The sequence below is a fragment of the Nuphar pumila genome, chromosome 3 (genome assembly GCF_984573655.1).
Source record: "Nuphar pumila chromosome 3, dmNupPumi1.hap1.1, whole genome shotgun sequence".
NCBI lineage: Eukaryota > Viridiplantae > Streptophyta > Magnoliopsida > Nymphaeales > Nymphaeaceae > Nuphar > Nuphar pumila.
Genome location: NC_143251.1, coordinates 139,228,993 through 139,251,018, shown reverse-complemented (window position 1 = coordinate 139,251,018; position 22,026 = coordinate 139,228,993). Strand labels below are relative to the sequence as shown.

Genomic DNA, 22,026 nt, shown 5'->3' with positions numbered 1-22,026 from the left:
ATCGTTAAATGGGATGCTTAATGCGTGACGGCCTTTGAGCCGAATCATTGGCGATGCTTTCCTCCACATTCCTCGGCTCTGTATTTTTGTCCCGTCTAGTGTATATCTGTCCAGAGAAATGTTCTACTGGGGGTGGCTCAACTGGAGATAATTCAACATGCATTTGTGAGTCATTCAACTCCCTACTCAAGCCGAAGGAAGGACAATTTGTTTGACATGTTTCTCCTGTATTAGCAAAAAGATCTGCGCTCATCCATGGATCATATACTTCTAAGTCTCGAGGTGGCAACACTGCAGAGTCATTGACCTGAAAATTTTGTTCGTCAAAAACAACATTTCTGGAGGTCCTAATACGTTTTGTAGTAGGGTCATAACATCGATAACCTTTGTATTCATTTGCATACCCAACAAATCTGCACTTGACAACCTTGTCTTGAAACTTATTTCGCAGAGATGAATCAATATGTACATAACATACACAACAAAAAACACGCAGCTCATCGTAAGAGGGATGTTGCCCAAATAAAGTATAATGGGGAGATTTCCGATCCAAAAGTGCCATAGGAAGACAATTTATGATATGAACAGATGTGTGAAAAACTTCTGTCCAGAGACTAACGGGCACATTGCTATCATGTAACATGCTCATCGCACTCTCGACAATATGCCTGTGTTTCCTCTCCGCAACCCCATTTTGTTGAGGAGTATGAGGGCAAGAAACCTGTCGGCTTATTCCTTTATCCCGAAGAAAGGCAATAAACTCGTTCGACGAATACTCTCCTCCACCATCACATTGTAAATGCACAATATCACAAGCAAACATTGTTTTGACCATCGAATGGAATTCCCGAAATATTTGAAAAACTTCATGCTTGTGTTTTAAGAAATATATCCAAGTATAACGGGAATAGGAATCAATAAAGACAACATAGTAACGACTGCCAGAAAGAGAAGGAATAGGTGCGGGTCCCCAAACATCGGAACAAATAATCTCAAATGGCTTTGAAGCTCTTTTATTTATAATATGAAAGGGAAGAACATGGCTTTTGCAGAGTGCGCATGAAGAACATTTATTATTATTATCAAAAAATGAACTTAAACTAGACTCTGGAAGGAGACCATCAGATACAAGATTTTCAACGAAACCTCGACTACAATGTCCCAAATGACTATGCCAAATATCTGGCTTATTACAATGAGATGAATTAAAAACTTCCAATGAAGGAAAAAGGAGAGACTCTGAAGGCGAAGACACTGAAGAATGCTTGGACGACTTCAACTGGAGGACTGAGACTGAGGGCGAAGACACTGAAGGAATCTCCTTAAAGACGTACATGTTTCCTTGTCGCTCCCCCTTAGCGAACGTCTCCTTCGTTCGTAGATCCTTAACATAAACAGAAAAGGGAATAAATTCGACGGAAGAATTCATATCGTCAACAAGTTTAGCTACAGAAATAATGTTCTTTTTAATATTAGGAGCAAGGAGGACATTTGACAAATGAAGTGAGGACTTTGACATAGGGATATGTGCATTGCCAGTATGACTAATGGAGTGATAAGTTCCATCTCCCGTAACTATACTACCTTTTTTAAAATAAGGCAATAAGTGAGATAACTTACCCGCATTACCCGTAACATGTGTGGCGGCACCTGAATCAACATACCATTCGCCTTGTTCATTTTGCTTGATTGTCATCTGTGACAATGCTGATAACAGAAGTTGTTGTACATCTGTGGATGACACTTTTGTGTCCACAGCAGTAGCTGATTTATTCTCAATTTTGTTTATTTTTCCTCTATTCTATGGATTGAACCAATAATCAGCTTTCACATGTCCTCGTTTGTTACATAAGAAACAAGTGGGCACTCTCCTCTGATTCCCTATATTAAAAGCTCCTGAAATATTAGGTGTAGGCAAGATACCACGTCTTCCCTGCCCGAAACGTCCGCGGCCACTACCTCCTTGATGCCCTCCATTTCCTCATCCAAAACCTACAGAAGTGTCCATGGCCAAAACTGAATGAGGACGAGCTGATTCATTTCCTTTTTCCCTTTGCTTCATAATCATCTCATGCTGGAGAAATTTCGCTTGTAGGTTGTCAAAAGTAGGCAAGTGAGGAAGGCATGATAAAGCTGTGGTAAACATGTCAAAATCAGGACCCAATCCATTGAGAACTTGTTGAACTTTATCTTTATCTGCAATAGCACTTCCAACAACAGCCAATTGATCAATAATACTCTTCAAGCGGCCTATGTATTCCATGACTGTCATGGAGCCTTTCTTCAAACTTTGAAATTCATTTTTTAAGTACATAACTCGGACTTCTAATATCTGAGAGTATGTCTGAGACAACTTACTTCACAGATCTGCCGCAGTGCAATCATCTGAAAGAGTAACCAACACTTTTTGAGAGAGTGTTGATGTAATATAAGCAACCAAAGACTGATCCCGCTTCCTCCAAGCTGTATACTCTGGATTCTTAATAGAAATGGATATTGTGTCACCCTTCTCATCCTTGGTTTCCTGCAAAATAAGCTGTGGTGGTATAGGAACTAAACCACCCAAATGTTCATCGAGATCCTGACTCCGTATAAAAGGAAGGATTTGCCTCTTCCAGGTCAAAAAATTAGAATGAGTGAGTTTTTCAGTAACGAGCTAACTCAAGAAATTGGCAGAGGGACCGGATGACAAAGAGAAATCCATAGCAGTGAAACAGTGAATAAGCAAACAAGATGAATAGGAAGAAATAAAACAGATTTGAGATCACTTAATCAATCAGTAAACCTTGAATAAGGCATATACCTATACTACCAAAGGTGTTGCACAAAGAACACTGAAACAACAATTAAGGAAACAACAATAAAGGAAAGAAAACTTGTGGAATTAGAGAAAACTGGTTTGTAATAAAAAGGGAACTGCAGTCGGTTTGTGTTGAGGGAAGATGGAATCAACACAGGTCTGAAAACCAGTCGTTGGTGTTGAAGAAAAGATGAAATCAACACAGACGATGAATGAAGGAGATAAAAAACAGATGAGCACGCTCTAAGAAAAGGGAAGAAAAAAAAAGAGGTACCACCTTTCAGAATAGAGATGAGATTTCAGATTCAGAAGATGAAATTTAAGATAAAAAAAAGAGAAGATGATCACGCTGAAGACCTGTTTACGCTGGGAGTTGTTCACGCTGAAGAATCACGATCTGGGTTTGCTATTCACGTTGTAGAACCACAATCTGGGGTTGCTGTTCACGCTGGGGCTGCTGTTCACGCTGAAGAATCACGATCTGGGCTTGATGTTCACGCTGGAACTATTCATGCTGAAGAATCACGATCTGAGATTGCTGTTGCAGAACTTCTTCACGCACAGGATTAACCTATGCTTTGATACCATATCAGATTTGCTTACAGGAAATAATGAGAGAGAGAGAGAGAGAGAGAGAGAGAGAGAGAGAGATAAATTCACAATGGCTGGGGCGGCACTACGATGCTCGACCTCCAAAACCCTAAACATTATAAAGTAAATCATGTACAGTGATATTACAAAAATGCCATTAATGAGGTTATATTGCATGTGTTCATGTAATATGCGTATGGATCTGGATCCATACGCATATGCAAACTGTATTCTAACAATATTGTGGCTATGTTAAGTTTGTTTTTTCCAATTTATTGTGGTGCTCCTCTTCTTTCATTTTTTTTTATTGATCCTTACTATTGAAACCTTGGGAGTCTTGAATTATTCGATACAATCTGCATTTGACAGTATCAGCAATTTCTTTTGATATCCTGCACACAGCTATCGTAGGCCAACCAGATCCCATTTTTATGCTATGGATATAGCGGCAGCTGAATCTGCAACATAATCTGAACATTCACAAGTCTGCTCATATTAGACAACTTATGTTAATCTCATATAAATCATGTCAGAACCGTGTTTTGAGGTATGCACATAGGCTTCAAGCCATAGTTGGCAAACTTGGCGAGTCAACTTGTGACTTGCTTGAGTTGGCTCGGATCGGGCCCTAACTGAGTCAAAAAAGTTGCATAACTCGGTTAGGGCCAAACTCGGCCGAGTTAACTAAGACTCTGCTGAGTTTATCATTGACTTGGCCGAGTCTTAGCTACCTTGTTTAAAAATTCAACACACTAACTGAAAGCATTGAAAATTTTTAATTTTCCAAAGCTGGATTTAAAAGCTTTACTTTCCAGAGATGCATTTGCTTAAAATTTCTTTTATTCTTGGTATTGGTACTCGGTGAGTGAGACTTTATTAGCATTTGAGAGTGAGAGTTAAATATTATTTAATACTGAAATAATGGTAAGAAAGAGATATTTTACTAAAATTACACTTTTTTAATGTATCTAAATAACTCATGCAATTATGTTGAGAACATAAAATATTATGTTTTTTTTTATATTTACACGGAGAAAGCACCCCCACGACAAGAGACCTAACCGCACTGGTTTTTCCTGATGTACTTATGGTTGCTGTCATGGCAGTGTAAAACTCCGTGGCCTTACCCCTTGCCCCAAGAGAGTTGCCACGCTTCGGCTTGTGCAAGGAGTGACGCCCATGGGATTTGAACCTAGACCATGCCTAGTGGCCTAGGTCCCTAGGTTCCATCCTTCTACGCCAAACCCCATTGGGGCAAAATATTATGATTACAATGTGATATTTACATTTTATCAAATGCATCATGATATTTTGTAAATAAGACACTATATTTCAATTTGAAATAGTGAAAATGCCATTTTTTGATATTTTGAAAATATATTTAATATTTGTCACTATGTATATGTACACATAGTTTTTGAAATTATGTCTATTATTATATATAATAAATCACACTGAATATGTTAATTTTTTAATATTTGCATTATAAATTACATGTTATTTATTTTCAATAAATTAAATAAAAATCTTGACTCGCCCAAGTCGCCGAGTTGACTCGCCTTGAGTTGCTGAGTTGTATGCGGCCGATCCAATACCGAGTCCTGAGAATGCCAACCCTGCTTCATGGTGTGATATGAGGTTAGAGGTTTGTTGAGGCTTATGCAGTGTTGTGAAAATCGTCAAGGCGTAGCGAGGCACTCCACCAAAATCTGAGGCGAGGCGTAAGCCTCAAAGTTTTTTTTTTAAACTTAAAAAAACTATAAAAAATATCTAAAATTATAAATAAATAAAAAAATCTTTATTAATGAAGCAACAACCAACAAGAAATAAAAAATCTCAAATAAATATTGAAAAAATATGAGATTAACATGTAAAAATAACATTAATGCAACAACTTGATATATGTAAGTATCTAAGAAATAAAACATGCACATTCATTAAATAAAAAATTAACATTAACAACGAAATGCATATTAGCATTAACAATATCATGTCATAATTAGAAAATGCATTTTAGCATTAACAACGAAATGCATATTAGCATTAACAATATCATGTCATAATTAGAAAATGCATTTTAGCATTAACAACCAAATGTTAATATATATATATATATATATATATATATATATCATGGTTGCCAGTTGAGGAAGCGGGAGCGAGAAGCGATACGGGAAGCAAGAGCGGGAAGCGAGGTACTTTCAAAATTTTAGGAAGCGGGAAGCGTGGGACCACTTAGGAGCGATTTGAGAAGCGTCTCGAAAGTGACCTAGGAAGCGTTTCCGAAGCGACTTAGGAAGCGTCTCGGAAGCGAGGGGGAAGCAAACAATAAAAAATAAAAAAAAATACAAAAAAAAATAAAAAAAATAGGGGAAGCGAGGGGGAAGCACGTTTCTCATTAAAGGGAAGCGCGTTTCCCATTAAAGGGAAGCACGCTTCCCATAAAAGGGAAATGCACTTCCCAAAAAAAGGGGACGCTTCCCCCGCACGCTTCGGAAGCGCGGTGTTTCGCGCTTCCGAAGCGCGACGTTTCGCGCTTCCAACGCGCTTCAGTGCGCTTCCCCTTTTAGCTAGGCGCTTCCTTTAACCCTTATATATATATAATAAAATGCATGTTTTCATTTCCACATATATATATATATATATATAGGGTTGTGACTGCATGTAATTGCATGACTTGATTTTGCCACTAAAAGGGTTTAACGTCACATTCTAGAAGAGATTATTGCTCCTACGAAATTGAATACATTGAACAAGTTGACACGGTGATATTATTTTTCTGTGAAACGAAGCAACTAATCTCAATGACTTCATTAACGTGGTTGCTTTGAGTGTCTATTAGACTGCAAATTGGTGAACCTGCTACTAAGGGTTTCAATGGATTGGGTGTGACCCGATCCTGACACATATTGGATCTTATAGGGTCAGGGTTTGGTTGCAAAGAAGGGATTCTGATTAATTTTTCAGGTTGGACCCATGAGGTTCGATTATTATATGGGTTGGGTATGGTTTATAAAATTTTATACCAAACCAGGTCTGACCGGAGTTTCGGTTAAGATTCTCAAATTTTCAATGTAAAATAATTAAAAATATTATTTTGTCAGGTATGGACTGGGTCTAGTTTATGTAATTTTTATCGGATCTGGGTATAGTTTTTCTTATAAAAATCCAGTTAAACCCGAATCTTGATTTGATACCTACATTACTTAGTCAAATTCAGGTTTGGACCCACTCATTTTAACATAGGTCCTACCGATGAGTTGTGGAGCCTGATTTAGAGTTTTTGCCCTTGCAGTAAGGGGGGTCCGGAGGCTCCCCCCCCCCCCCGGCGGGGGTCCAGGGGTGCCGCCCCTGTCGGGGGGGGGGTGTCTTAGGGGGGCAACGCCCCTTGGAAGAAATTTTTTTTGGGCTTATGTTTGAGACCCGATGTCTTATGGATCAGACCCGATTTGTTTAGGTTTAGGGTTGTCGCCCTTGCCTTGTATAAATTCTTTCTTCTCTTTCTCTCTTGTATCTGCCCTTGCCTTGTAGTAAATGCCCTTTTTACTAGCAACTTAGTTAAAATTGCGTAAAAAAACCTAATTTTTTGTCAAACGAGGGCTCTGACCCTCATTTGACTAAAAAATTCAAGGCGTGTACGCCTTGGCTTGAGGCGCACCTTGCCTCGAGGCGTGCGCCTCAAGGCGTATGAGGCGCACGCCTCGGGGCTATTGCGCTTTGTACATGCGCCTCAGGCATAAAGTCCCTCGCCTTGAGGCGAGGCACGCTTTTTGCGCCTTGAGGCGCGTTTTTAATAACACTGGGCTTATGTAATGAAGTATGCATAATTACAAATGACAAAGTGCAAAACATTGACAAGTCCAATAATGGACAATTAAGATAGACAAGCACTGAAGTGCACACAAAAGTCAATGCCAAAAGCCTAACAAAAATTGAGTATTATTGAATAGCGAGAGAAAAGGAATATAATACATGTGAAGGGGGGGCACCCATATACAAAAGTGAGACAGAGAGACCCTTGGGAGCTCCCCTTTCATAGAGTCGTTGGGGGAGCTCCCAATGGTCATATTTATGACAGTTGGGACCCCAACGACTCCATGAAGTGGGGCCCCAACACACATAAAGGAAAAATAAAAGAAAAAAGGAAAAATAAGAAAAGAAGCAAAAAATAGTTGTTTTTAATAAACAACTATTAATACATGTAAAAAGATAAAAATGCCCCTATCGAGCAATATATATATATATATATATATATATATATATATATATATATATATATGTGTGTGTGTGTGTGTGTGTGTGTGTGTTAATGCCTCCCTCAAACTTTACGAGGAAAGAACCGAAAGTTTACTAAGGAGAAAGAGAAAACAAGCAAGAGCTTTGGTGAAGAAATTGGCCAATTGATACTCCGAGGTGACATACGACAATGTAATAGTTACTCTCAGATATCCATCTTAATATGCTTGGTGCACTCATGGAAACTGTGATTGCTTGCAATATAAATTGCACTTTTATTGTCACAGCACATCTTCGAGAGTGTTAAGATGATGATACCCATATCACTGAGAAGACTTTTAAGCCATACAATCTCCATTGTTGTTGTAACCATTGCAAAATATTCGGCTTCGGTTGAGGATAAAGATACTTTTTGTTGTTTCTTACACCTCCAATAAACCAACAAATTTTCTAAAAAAATACAAAAACCAATAGTTGAGACTTTATCATTTGGATTAGTACCCCAATTTGCATCAGTATAAACACTTAAATAAAAAGCTGATGAAGAGGATAAAAAAGACCCTTTCGAAATGGTGTTTTAATGTATCACACAATCCTCATCACTGCTGTCATGTGCACTGTGGTGGGGGCATGTTGAAACTGGCTGGCCGCATGAGCAATATCAGGTCGGTGATGAAGAGGTAAATGAGAGATCCAATCAATTGATGATATGGAGTATGATCTTCATGCAATACACTATCTTCAAGTCTTAATTTAGCATTTATGACTTATGGGGTCTTCACCTTTTCATCTGAAACTCGACTTAGCACATATGTCAGTAGACAATTTCATTTGAGAGAGAATATATCTTTTAGGGGAGTAGGCAATCTCTATTCCTAAGAAGTATCTTAAGAAACCCAAGTCAGACATATTAAAAGTTTTCTTTAAGATTGATTTAATTTCAATAACTCCTTTGTCGTTTCCTGTGATAATCATATCATCAACATATAGAAGAAGAATAACAATTGTAGTACCTGTTTTCTTGACAAAGAGAGCACTGTCAATATAACAAGATATAAATCCTAAATTAATCAAAACATTACTAAATTTGTCATACCAAGCCTTAGGGTCTTGTTTAAGACCATATAAAGCCTTTTTAAGTTTTAATTTTTTTTTATTTAAATTAACCCCTGGAGGAGGTTCCATGTAGATTTCCTCACCGAGTTCTCCATTCAAAAATACATTTTTAACATCAAATTGAAAAATAAACCATTTTTTAATAGAGGCAATGACAATGAGAGTTTGAACACTTGTCCTTCGTGCTACTGGAGCAAAGGTTTCCTTATAATCTATTCCATTTTCTTGAGCATACTCTTTGGCAACTAACCTTGCTTTATATTTTTCTAATGATCCATCACTTTTGATTTTGACTTTAAACACCTATCTAAATCTTATAGGTTTCTTGCCTAAGAGAGGATCAACTATTTTCCATGTGTTGGCTTTTTTAAGAGCATTAAGTTCAAATTCCATTGCTTCGTTCCAATGAGGGTATTGAGATGATTCATAATAAGAGTGAAGAATTATTAAACATACTCTAAAGTTTGGAGAGAATGAGTCATATGATACAAATTTAATTGGAGCACTAAAGATACAATTTGATTTTCTAGGTTGGGATTATTCTAAAGGTATGTTTTGAGAGAACTTGTCAAGGGTACACGTATGATTACCTTTACCCCATCTAGTCTACACATGTGTATCATTTGATACATTTTCATTCAAATTCTCGTATTGTTCACTATCCTTATCATTAATCGGATGCACAATACTAGAGTCATTGTCAAAAGATTCAAATACCTCAATAGAGTTAGACTCATCATGTCCTTGTAATAGATCAAATAGAAATGAATAATCAATTTTTTCTTTAGATTCTTTGCTATTAAACCCATTTTCATTTTCAAGAAAAATAACATCTTTTGAAACATAAAGTTTGTTATTTATTGAATAAAAACATTGGTATCCTTTTTTATTTTCTCCAAAGCCTAAGAAAACACACTCAATGGCTTTTGGGGATAGTTTATCATTTTTATGAATAATAACATAACACTTACAACCAAAGATTCTTAGTCTTTTAAAATCGAGAATCATTTTAAAAAGCTTTTCAAATGGAGAAACATTGTTTAATGATGATGAAGAAGTTCTATTAATTAAGTAAGTTGAGGTTAGAACGATTTCGACCCAATTTTTTTTTGGAATGTCCTTTGAAATTAAAGGATTCCTAATGGTTTTATATTATATGTCTATGCTTTCTTTCTGCTAACCCATTTTGTTGCGGAGTTCTAGGACAAGTCCTTTGATGACAAATTCTATTTTATTTTAAGTAATTTTGAAAATCATTAGACATGTATTCTCCTCCCTAATCCGATCTAAGAATAGAAAGGTTGCTTAAGAATTGATTTTTAATCATTATATGAAATTCGTTAAAAAAGCGAATACATCGGATTTATGATTTAGAAAATAAATCTGTGTATCTAGTAAAATTATCAACAAAAAATAACATAATATGAGTAACCTCCTTTTGATATGATAGGTGAGAGACCCCATGCATCCAAATGTACTAATTCAAAAGGCCGTGTAGAAACAAAAGTTCTTTGAGGAAAGAGAATTGCTTTCATTTTTTCGAAAATGCAATCTTTACAAGATATGTCTTTTTCATTACATGTATTTTCTCAAAAAGAAAAGGTAGACGTATTTGAAAAACTAGGGTGACCAAGTCTCTTACGTCAAGTATCAATATTTTTGACATGTACAAAATTATAAAATGACTTGGGTGTAAGGGACAAAAAATCCATAAAGTAAAGATCGCCTCTCCTATGGCCTTGCCCAATCCGCTTTCCTGATTGGAGATCCTGCACGGTGCAATTTTTAGGTGAGAAAGAAATTTTGTAAATATGATCGGAAATTTGAGAGATGAAAAAAAGATTTAAATTTAATTTTGGAACCACCCTTATTTTTGAAATAAATTTTTTTTTTGAGAATGTTTTGAATAAGTGTTCCAGTACTTTTTATTTTTAAATAAGTTCCATCGCCCGTTGAAACATACGATGAAGTAAGATTAGTGTAAACTTTGAAAAAAATATGCTTATGAGGTGTAATACGAAAGGCAACACCCAAATCAAGAATCCACGTACCTAGAGGAGATGAGGAAGATGCAATGGCGACACCCAAAGTGGAGGATGATTTGAGAAGTTGTTGAAGTGTCTCCGATATTTGGTTAAGTGTGTCTTTAATATCTCCTCTATTTTTGCTTACTTTTTCTTTCTTGGGTGTGATTTATTCAATGAAAACACTTTTACCTTTAAGATTTGGACATATCAGTCTAATGTGTCACGATTCATTACAATAATGGCAAGTGACACCCTTCCAATATCCACTATTATAGTTGGGCCCATTACCATAGTTATTTTGTTTTACAAAGTGGGCTGGCTTATAGGTTTTTACATTGGAACCTGGCTTTATAACGGCCAAAACATCATCATTCTTATTGGTACTTTTTTCTTGACATATCTCGGCAAGAGCATTTTCAAGAGACATAGTTTTGGTTTTATGAAGAAGAGAAGACCTCACTTTTTCAAATTCTGGTCTTAGACCATGAAGGAATTGAAAAAAATTCTCCTCAATTTGCTTTCTTCTCGTTTCAATATCTTCGGGATCCATCCATTTAGGCTCAAAAAGTGCTAATTCATCCCAAAGAAGGGACAAAATGCTAAAGTAATCCTAGACACACATGTCCCTATGCTTAGTGGATCTAATTTTGTCTTGACAAAAATATTGTTTAGCAAGATCTTTTTAGCTATACATACCCTTATGAAAGAACCAAGCTTCTTTGAGTTTTCTAAATTTAGCAATGTTGGCACATATTTTTATGTCAACATTGTTCATAAACCATGCCAAATGCCAAAATTTTGGCATAGTTACTTTCCCAATCCTCTACCTTTATTTGATTTTAAGACGATCATCCCCAATAAGAGCTTTTTCAACACCTCCAACTTTGGTGAGCTTTAACAATGGTTCAAGAGAGGTTCCCATCACAAAACCTCAAAGTTTCTTCCCTTTATGATGATTTTCTATGGCCGACACACACATAATTAGTTGGATCCATCAAATTTGAAGGAGAGCTCCATTCTTGATTCATGCTCCATGATGAATGAAGAAAGTGATAGCACCTTTGTCACGGTGTTCAAACTCCACAAGAAATGCTTCCAAGATCAAGAGAATCCAATGGGCTCTGATACCATGTAATGAAGTATACGGAGTTACAAATAACAAAGTGCAAAACACTTAAAGTTTGATAATGGAAAATTACAAAGAAGATAGACAAGCACACAAGTGTACACAAAAGTCCACTAACGGACAATGCCAAAAGGCTAAAAAAAATTGAGTATTATTGAATAGTGAGAGAAAAGAAATAAAATACATGTGTGGGGTGGGGGGGGGGGCACCTGTATTTATATACAAAAGTGAGAGAGAAACCCTTGAGAGCTCCCAACGACTCCATGAAGCGGGGGCCCCAATGCACATAAAGGAAAAATAAATGAAAAAGAAAAAAAGGAAAAAAAAACAAAAACAAAAAATAGTTGTTTCTAATAAACAACTATTAATACATGTAAAAGAAAAAAATACCCCTATTGGGCAATATATATATATATATATATTAACAGCTTATGCCTTAGTGCTCCATGGTTACATCTTTCACGGGAGGCTTAGACCTCACAGCAGCGTATTACACAGGCTTGCTCCTCACATCTAAAGAATTTTACATTTTGGTGAGGCTTAGCCCTTGCGTCTCTAATTCATGTTTTTAATATCTAACTTATAAAGGCTTCTTTACTTGCTTCCTTCTGAAAATTGTACATTGTAGTTTTTATTAGTAAAAGAAAGAACACAAAAATGTTGTGCTTCCCCTTTCCCTCAATTTTAATTTACTTAATTTTTTAATGTTTGAGTTTTTTAATGATCATCTCATGCCATCATGTGGAATCAAATGCGTCAGTTTTTGGGAACTGAAAGCTCTTCAGCTTAATTGCTTTTTTTATGAGATCAGTGGCTCCATGTGAAGTTTATTGTCAGTGTTATTTTTCCACTTTATTTTTTGGGTTTTAATCCCATGCATTGGTTTTGAAGCATATATCATTTAGTTGTCTCCTTTGTTCTTGTTTATGCTGACAACTTTGTCATCTACCAGCTTATCCCTTTCTATTTTTTCATGAGGACTCTAATAACTATTATTAGCATCACTTTTGAATTTTTAAATGGTTTCAGGTATAGTGTCTTAGGCCTGTCAACTACTATTGGAGACTTCTTTTTCAGACACTTGGATAGCAACTCCGTTGCTTCAGCTCTCATGGAGAATATACAATCAATGGACCTCTGGCATATTCGCCAACTGATCCACATGGTTCTGATTCCTCTAATAAAATTTTGCCCTGTGGAGCTTTGGGAGGCATGGCTGGTAAAACTCCTGCATCCATTGTTTCTTCATTGTCACCAGGTTCTTAGTTGTTCCTGGACCAACCTTATCAATGAAGGAAGAGCAAAGATTCCAGATGTCACTGGCAATTTTTCTGCGGCAGACTTAGAAGTAGAGGTGATGGAAGAAAAGTTGCTTCGATCATTGACTCGTGAGATATGCTCCTTAATGTCGGTTTTGGCATCTCCCGGTTTAAATGTTGGCCTGCCTGCCTTGGAACAAGTTGGACATGCCAACCGCATGGATTTTGCTGGGAAAAACTTGGACGCTTTTGCCTCAAATTCTCTGATGTGGTATGTCAAAAGATTTTAGAATTTGTGATTATCTCTGTGGTCTTTTTATATATGTTTGACTGAGCACATTGTTTTGATTTATTAGATGCTCAAATTAGCTGTGTGCAATTCAGATTGATGATCGAGTATTTGGATTGATTTGCAGCTTTCTATTCAAGCATAATGGTCCTACTTTTCCTATACTTCAACTTAGTTTAGAAGCTTTTGGTTGGCCTGATGGTGAGGCAGTGGCTAAACTCTTATCATTCTGTGAGGGTGTGATTCTTCTAGCTGTTTTAACAAATAATTATGAACTGAAGGCATTTGTTGCTAAAGACTTGTTTTCTACAATACTTAAAGGTTTAACACTGGAATCAAATGCAATTATCAGTGCGGATCTTGTTGGGCTTTGTTGTGTCATTTTTGTTTCTCTGTCTAACAAGGACCCAAGTCCTAAGCAGGTATGATGGAATCTTCTATGCTTATTTTCATATTCCATCTGACTTATTATTGTCTGTATTTTGAATGAAGGTTTTTCTGACCAGAAAATTTCAAAAGTGAGGTTGTTATAGACCTTTTTCATTTTTCATTTCCCCCCCTTTTCAATCCAGGTTTTGATGTCTCTTCCATGCATTACGTTAAATGATTTGCTTGCATTTGAAGATGCTTTAGCAAAGACATCTAGCCCTAAAGAACAAAAACAACATATGAAGAGCTTACTTCTTTTGGCCACTGGAAACAAGTTGAGGGCACTTGCTGCTCAGAAAAGCACTGGTACCATCACCAATGTTTCAGGTATGAATTACAATATCTGTTCAGATTCATGGAGAAATTAGATCACCTATAGGCTTGGTGCTCATCTTTAGCCCACACCCAAGATAAATGAAAACCCACTTTTTATTGTTCTCGTTAGGAGATGAGTCATTCCTGAAAACTGCACAAGAGTAGCTTATCCCTGTGTCTTTTACAATTGTCAGCTTCTGAAATGCTTGCTAGGATTGCTTGACTGTCATGAACTGAAGCAATGAAACTTATCTGGATTTTGTCTGAAGAATGTTTTGAAAATGTGAACTTGACCCGGAAGATGGGGTCCTTGATCTTTGTAGTCAAAACATATAGATATCTGTTCAGATTCATGGAGAAATTAGATCACCTATAGGCTTGGTGCTCATCTTTAGCCCACACCCAAGATAAATGAAAACCCACATTTTATTGTTCTCGTTAGGAGATGAGTCATTCCTGAAAACTGCACGAGTAGCGTATCCCTGTGTCTTTTACAATTGTCGGCTTCTGAAATGCTTGCTAGGATTGCTTGACTGTCATGAACTGAAGCAATGAAACTTATCTGGATTTTGTTTGAAGAATGTTTTGAAAATGTGAACTTGACCCGGAAGATGGGGTCCTTGATCTTTGTAGTCAAAACATATAGATTTCGTTAGTATGCTCAGGCATTTGCAAATCCATTTTATTAAATTATTTATTTTGCCATAAATTTGAGGAATAACTTTGTGTTGATATCTTAGTGACATAGTAACGTCGTCATTGAATAAATGACTGGTCAGCTTCCAATTTGGAGTATCTACAGTATTGTGGCAATCTTTGTTAGGAACCTAACTTCTACTGTGAGAAGCTTCTGAAGAGATCCTGCTGCTTTTTCTTCCATGTTTCAGTTAGGGCCCGCAGTTCCAGCTTGCCTGTGGAGGAGTACAGCACTGAGGAAGGTGATGTTATTGGCTTGGCAGCGATAACGTGAACCTTTGGATTACATATAAGCCTGTGAAGAGATAAAGATCCATTCTTATCTTCAATTTTTCAGAGAAGGTGGGAACAAAAAGTTTTTGTTGAGCAGATAGCGTGGGGACCTTTTTCTTTACTGATCAGATCCGTTCTTGTATGTATATCTTGGAGGTCATACAGCATTCCCCATAGTGTTTAGCTAGTAAAATGAATGTGGATGGACCCAACTGCTTTCGTATGTGATATATATTTATTTCTATATTGTAAAAGGGGTAAGAAAGAGGTCGTGAGACTGGATGCTGTAAATTCATCCCTAGTATGTACAGGGATACACCAACATATTCTCAAGTGGTAATGATATTTTTGATTGGAAACTGCACAAAAATAGTGTCCCTGGTCTTTTACAATTCTATAAATTTCAAATGAATCTACAGTGTTTGAAAATATTGGGTTTACCGGACCCATGCTAAATATTGGGTTTACATGAGGTCGTTGAAAGATGAATCAGGGCCACTCTTGAAAACAAGCAACTGGTACAAAGAGACTATATAGTTCCTAAAGATTCGGTTATTGGCAGCTACATGAATATTCAGATTATCACCTTACAGAATTTGAATTGGGAATGTAATTCTCTGAGTGAGCACGCTTGGCATTACAAAAAGAATATGACCGATGGGTATAGAAAGGTAGGAAAGGCACGGATTTTGCAAGTTTTTCAGGAGATGGTCAAACCTGTTGTTATAATCAAAGTCATACGAAAACGATCATACAGGGAATCTATAAAATGCAGAAAAGCCTATAAGAAAATATCCTTAATGGATACATTCGATCGTATCCTAAACAAAATGTAAAGCGATCAAACCAACAAGGTTGCTAAAACAAATGCTACTGTAAATTGAATGTACACGAGGATCTCTCTTCCATTGAAGAAAAAATAAGTGAAACAGATCAACACAGGCTGCATTGCAGAAAATGGAAGCTACCCAAGTTTCTTCTTCCAGAATCCAGTGATCTTCCCCTGTGAATCTCCTTGACGAATACGGCTTTGCAAGAGATGCCTTCTGCACAAACGACGTGCATAGTAGAGAGTTTTCAAGCAACATTGCACAGCTCGAATTCTGGAGAGACATCTAGTGAAGAAGCATATGATGATTCAGACATCTGGAAGCATTCTCAACATTCTTAATAAATGAATGAAGCTGCCCGGAATGACCAACGATTACAAGGACAAGAACCAGATCCACAAACACAAGCTCAACCCCTAGGCCGCCTGAACTCGAACCATATCTCATAGTGATTGAAGAGCAGGCTATCGTGAGTGTGCTTTCCTACATACTCCAGGCCCAGACTCGAAAGCCGCTTCGAACATTCATCCCCATGCAAACGGGTGCAAAATTTTATGTTGTGAGAAACAAAAATCCGACCTTTGGAAGGCTTCAATCTAGAAGCAAGTCTTTCGAGGCCGACCCATACAAGAGCATCTGGGATGTGAAGGAAAACGGCACTTGAATATATCAGATCGTAGGTGATACCGTCTCCAAACTTACTGAAGTCCATATCACTTTTCACAATCAAGGGACGCTTGTGCAGAAGACCCTGCGAAGGAAGTTCATATCTAAAAGCAGCCATGAGAGACAGATCATCTCTTTCGAGGCAATGAAAATGGGCTGTGTCCAAATAGCGAATGAAATGCAGACCAACCCTCAGAGTGCCGCATCCGATCTCCAGAACGCGAAAGTCAGGCGACAAATTAACTGCTTTAGCAAGAAATTCGAACACATCGTGCCCTCCCGCCCAGGGCTCTCCATAGTTGCTGTGGTGCTCTTCCACCAGTAGTTCCCCGGGACAGGGCAATGCGGTGTGATTGTTTTCCCCATCCTCATAGTGTGAGATTCCCTTGAACCTGTTGAAGCAACACTCAATGATCAGAAAGACAACCTCCCAAAACTAATTAAGCAAAACCCAAAGAAAAAGGGTATCATCATAGCACTAAACGAATAAAATTTCCAACTACACAAACCATAATTATCAGAAGCTTCTTGCTACATGGGGAAGCTCGCTTGGGAAGCGGAAAATTCCTCCCTTTCCACGAAAGGAGGGGGAACCTTTGAAAAACCTGCTTCCGAAATATGAGAAACTCGTTTTCCCTTGGTGGGAATCTCACTTCATTTTTGTTTTCCAAATAGGATTCCCTTTCTTTTCCTCAACGTTTCCCCTTTCACTCGCTTCCCTTTCAATTCTTATGATTTTCATATTAGAAAATTATAAACAAGCTTGCATGTTGGTTTTATATTTGTATTCACGTCATGCTTCATATTGCTTTTTATGCATACACTTGCATAATAGGTTCATAACCATATCCTGCTTCCCACCTCATACCATACACTCGCCATTGCTTCTCGCATCCATTTTGTTCCCTGGTAACCATGACACAAAACTAATCGCATAATAAACGAGAAAGGAGAAACTAAATGTGACACACAAACGAAATAGAAAACGGAAATCCTTCTGGTTCTCAACAAATACCCCAAATTTCGCCATCCACAAAGCAGAACACCACAAACTCGCACCCGAAACTAACCAAAAACGAAATCGAAAAGGCGGAAAGAACACAAAAGTAGCAAAACCCAGAAAAACACAGAACCTCTCTGCCCCCCCCCCCCCCGGAGATTCACTAAATCAGAAGAATAATTTTCCACACACCTCCGAAAATCTTCGAGCTGCTGAGCTCTCGAGCGCGGGTTGATCCCCTTGCGAAGCACGTGCCAGCCCTCCGCCGTGGTGGGCGGATCCCGGAGCTCGTTCTCCCTCAATTGATCCCTCAACCAGGCGATGTCATCGGCCGATGTAGAGATCGGATCTGAAGACGACAACGAAGGTGATCTCCGAGAAGGCATCTCAGATCCCTCCTTCCCTCCATCTTCACTGCTTCTTCCAACTCCGGTGGGTAGTTCAGAGTGGCAGAGGAGCGAGGATCTGAGGATGGAGGGGAGGAAGAAGAAGAGGAGGAGCGCGGATCCTCCGAGTAGCAGAACGGGGAGTGTGAAGAGCCCCCCTTTCGGCACCATCACGAAGAAGAAGAAGAAGAAGAAGAAATCCAATTCAGCGGTCCGGTTGAGAATTTATAGTCTGGGAGAGGGGTGGAATGGAAATTTTTGTAAGTTTCGGAGGCGTACCGAACAATCTTCGGGCTTCCGGATCGAATCGAGAATCGGTAACCGGTTTTGTCCCAGCACGGATCTCATCATATGACGTATGATAGAATCCATCCTGTGTTGATCCTAGACCTCCAACCAATAGCTACGATTAGTTTACATTATCAGCTGGATGTGGACTAATCAAAGCCATACAGATTTAGTTGGACGGTTGGGATTAACATAGGATCCTACACGTCATATGTCATAGGATAGGATCCCTTTCCGGTCTCGTACTCCGTTATCTTTTGTGGAGTTTGGTTTCAGTTGGACCGCGTGGTGAAAACAAACGAGTTCTGATTCGGGTCAGATATGGATATTATCATAATTGGATTAGGGAGAACCCTTAACAGGTTCAGATCCAAGCGGCCTTTGAACCTATTGTTGCTGTGTGGATTTGGACATGGGAGCACCAAACCAGATTAGCCATTTTGCTAATTGGACCCGAAAAAAGCTTACTCAGTCCGAGTAACCAGTAATGACCGGTCCATGTAGGTCCAACCTGAGCCCACCCCTAGCTGATACCTACTCTTAGCTGCACGCATGTGCTAGAAACATGATATCTACTGGTTGTGCTCGGATCAAGTCCACTTGGACTCAGAGTCAAACAGAGTAAGGATGGTTTGTCATCTAGATATGATCCCGATCCGATCGAATACATGCAGCTCAGAATGCAGACCCAGCAGGATGGATTGGACCTGGTCCAGAAAGAAACCATTCTTCTTAAAGGGATGTAAGCAATTAATTTAGACCCAGAACCGTCGAACCATGTCCAGGCCTGGTCAGGTTCAATGTCTGCAGATGGATTTGATCCAGGTCCACATAATATTTTTCATTCCCAAATCCAACTCACATTTTGATCAAGCCATCGAGATCCGATCCATATTCTAATATTCAATATCCAATACACTGATTCCCCATAATGCTGTAAACTGGTTGGGGCATAGACAGGCCGATCCGAGCATAGTCTCAAGCTTGTTTCAAGCCTGGCCAAGCAAGTCAGTGTGGGTCAGCCAATGAGACACACTTGGATGGTCCAACAGATCCTTTTCGGGTCAGGTTTAGTATGACCTGATCCAAAATCAGTTCTTGATTGGCTGTTGATCATGTAGTTCCAAGCCATATCCATTCTTGGATTTGGCTGGCTTGGGGTTGCCCACATTTGCACGCACGTGAATGTTGACAGATATATGGTGAAACATCCAATCCAGATCCAACATATTTTTCTCAGGTATGGATCTTAAAGCAAGATCTGAATCTGTAATCCCATCAGACTCATATGGTCGGACGATTTCAGATTGATACTGGGCTCTATTTTCAATGGCGCTACATTCAGATCCAGAAAAAACCCAACCAATGGTAAAGTTTTAATGTAAAATGCTTGCTTGAGAGTTCCTCGTCATAAAAAAAAATTTTGTGGGATGGATCATCACCATAAAGAATTCAGATCCAGTTTCAACTGTGGATTCAGATGCAGACCCATTACTTAAAAAAAATTTGGACATAGATTCATATCAGTAATGATCTGGCCTGTATCCAACTCGCATTCCCCTTAATTGTGGATCAATCGAGCCAACACAAATCTGGCCCATTTTCAATGCTAGCCATGGGTCGGAGCTGGTTTAGACCCATGTGGGTCCGAGCCCAGATCTGACTTTGAGGCACCAGTACTGGGTCCGGACCCAGGGCCGATCAAGTCTGCCATTAAAAAAACCATACCCAGGTCCTATAAGGATTGCATGAACAAGATCTGGTCAATACTCAATAACATTTTTTATTTGTTTTACATTGAAAAATCAAGGGTCTTAAACGGAACTCGGGTTGGACCTGGGTCTGATATAAAATTTCACAAAAATCTGTCTTTTTGGGTCTGTATCGGATTTCAATCAGAATCACCAAACCTTGACCCTATAGCAAGTTCAATCAGCTCGAGCCATACCAAGCCTGACTTGAGCTGGCTCGAGCTTGACTGAAGCCGAGCTACCATAAGCAAAGGTGGGAGTTGGGCAGGTACCCCACATGCTCTAAGATACCCACTCTGGTTGACAGTGACAAAAGTTTAAATTGACAAAATAACAAGAGCCAATTTCGTATTTTTTTATCAGCAAAATATCAGAAAAAATTAAAACAAAATGAAAAATATGCAAAAATAATAAAAATTTAAAAATATGTAGAAAATTAAAAAAAGACTGCTTTCTTCTAGAAATAGATAATAAAAATGTAAACAGCATGGCAAAATCATGATATAATAAAAAGTTAGTTAAATTACAAGAAGTTTTCAAAATATTGTAACATTATGAACATTTTCAAGGAAAAAAAAAACGCTGCAATATTGTCACACTGGTCTGACCTGGGCTCAGAATATGCTGTTTAAGACTAAGGCTGCCCTGAACTTGGGCCTGGTTTCCCCAGGCCCAGCATGCCTGAGTGAGTCCTATAACTGAATCTTAACTGACCTCAAAGATGATGTTTATGGACTTCAATGCAACAATCTGGATGCTCTTTATAATATATATGCTACAAGGTTACACAAGGAACCAGAACAAGTGCCACCCCGGTGGTTACCGATGTGGTCCGCTGGGTCCTGTATCAAGCTGAAGTCCCAGAATCGAATCCCGCTGGCACATGGGGGCTGCTGTTGCTTTATCACCGCTGGGAGGTCATGTCCTCAACCCGGATCTCGATGAGGGTTTTCCTTCGTCATAAAAACAAGAAAGAACCGAACCAGTATACAACCTCAAAGTGAAGAACAATCAAATTCCAAAGAGGCAATGATCCCCACAAGGAATCAACTACCATGGAAGCATCAACGGGCAGGCTAATAATTTAACCCATAGTTGCCGGAAGCGGGTACATGTATTGATACGGGTATGCGGCACTGGTATGGGTACATGAGGGCTTAAAAAGTTTCAGGTGCGTTTTTATAAATGATTTAAAAAAAATATCAATACTAGTTTCTAATTCATATTGTTACAGTTTCTAAAAGAATTGGTACCAGTTTCTCAAAAGTTGATATAAAGTATATATTTTTATAAAGATACCTATAAATTAAAACAGTTAAACTTAATACATAAATCAATAATTATTGTATAATAACTTTTCACAAATTATAATATTTAAAACTCTTCACAAAAATAGTCTCTTTTATAAATTCACATTGCTGTTTGTATGCAACAATGCTAATAGAAATGAACATGATACTCATTTATAATGTAATAAAAATGTGTTTCTATGTAAGATGGTACTAATTTCTCAAATAATTGAGACAGTTTCTTAATCATTTGATACTTCTTACTGTTTGGGAGATGAGTTTTGTACCAATATCTGCTACTGGTATGCCCTGATACTTGATATGCTAAGGTGTATCAAGTACTAATGAAATTATGTTTTTTTTTATCGACACGGAGAAACCACCCTAACCGCGCTAGCTCTGTCTGCTGTACTTGAGATCACTGTCCTAGCTGTGTAAAACTCCGTGGGTTTACCCTTTGCCCTCAAGGAGTCGCCACACTTCTGCTTGCACAAGGGATGATACCCATGAGCTGCATGCAGCACAATTTAAAGTTTATAATTGACCTATCTAATGGTCTTACCTTTCATCTCCATAGACATGCACGTTTGAACACACACATGCACAAACACCTGCAAGTGATGCATGAGTTTAACTCAGGTAGAAAGAGAAGAGGAGGA

General features: G+C 38.2%; 2 protein-coding genes across 3 annotated transcripts in view; one reads left to right on the top strand and one right to left on the bottom strand.

The window, feature by feature from the left end:
- Window positions 1-15,506, top strand: part of HST (ARM repeat superfamily protein) — a 34,189-nt gene extending 18,683 nt beyond the window's left edge. The window contains exons 19-23 of one of the 2 annotated variants that reach the window (XM_090002036.1): window positions 12,926-13,426; window positions 13,572-13,645; window positions 13,766-13,866; window positions 14,017-14,200; window positions 15,076-15,506. In XM_090002036.1, coding sequence (XP_089858162.1) covers window positions 12,926-13,426; window positions 13,572-13,645; window positions 13,766-13,866; window positions 14,017-14,200; window positions 15,076-15,158 — 943 coding nt within the window. In that variant the 3' untranslated portion in view covers window positions 15,159-15,506. Of the gene's footprint in view, window positions 1-12,925; window positions 13,427-13,571; window positions 13,867-14,016; window positions 14,201-15,075 lie in introns of both variants that reach the window. The other variant, XM_090002035.1, reaches the window with a different exon arrangement.
- A 511-nt stretch (window positions 15,507-16,017) lies between these two features.
- LOC149844064 (uncharacterized) lies at window positions 16,018-18,210 on the bottom strand. The gene is made up of 2 exons (XM_090001027.1): window positions 17,846-18,210; window positions 16,018-17,045 (listed from the first exon to the last, which is right to left on the bottom strand). Exons 1-2 carry the CDS (start codon window positions 18,208-18,210, stop codon window positions 16,397-16,399), a joined length of 1,014 nt encoding a protein of 337 aa, XP_089857153.1. The 3' UTR covers window positions 16,018-16,396.
- Between the last annotated feature and the right edge of the window lie 3,816 nt (window positions 18,211-22,026).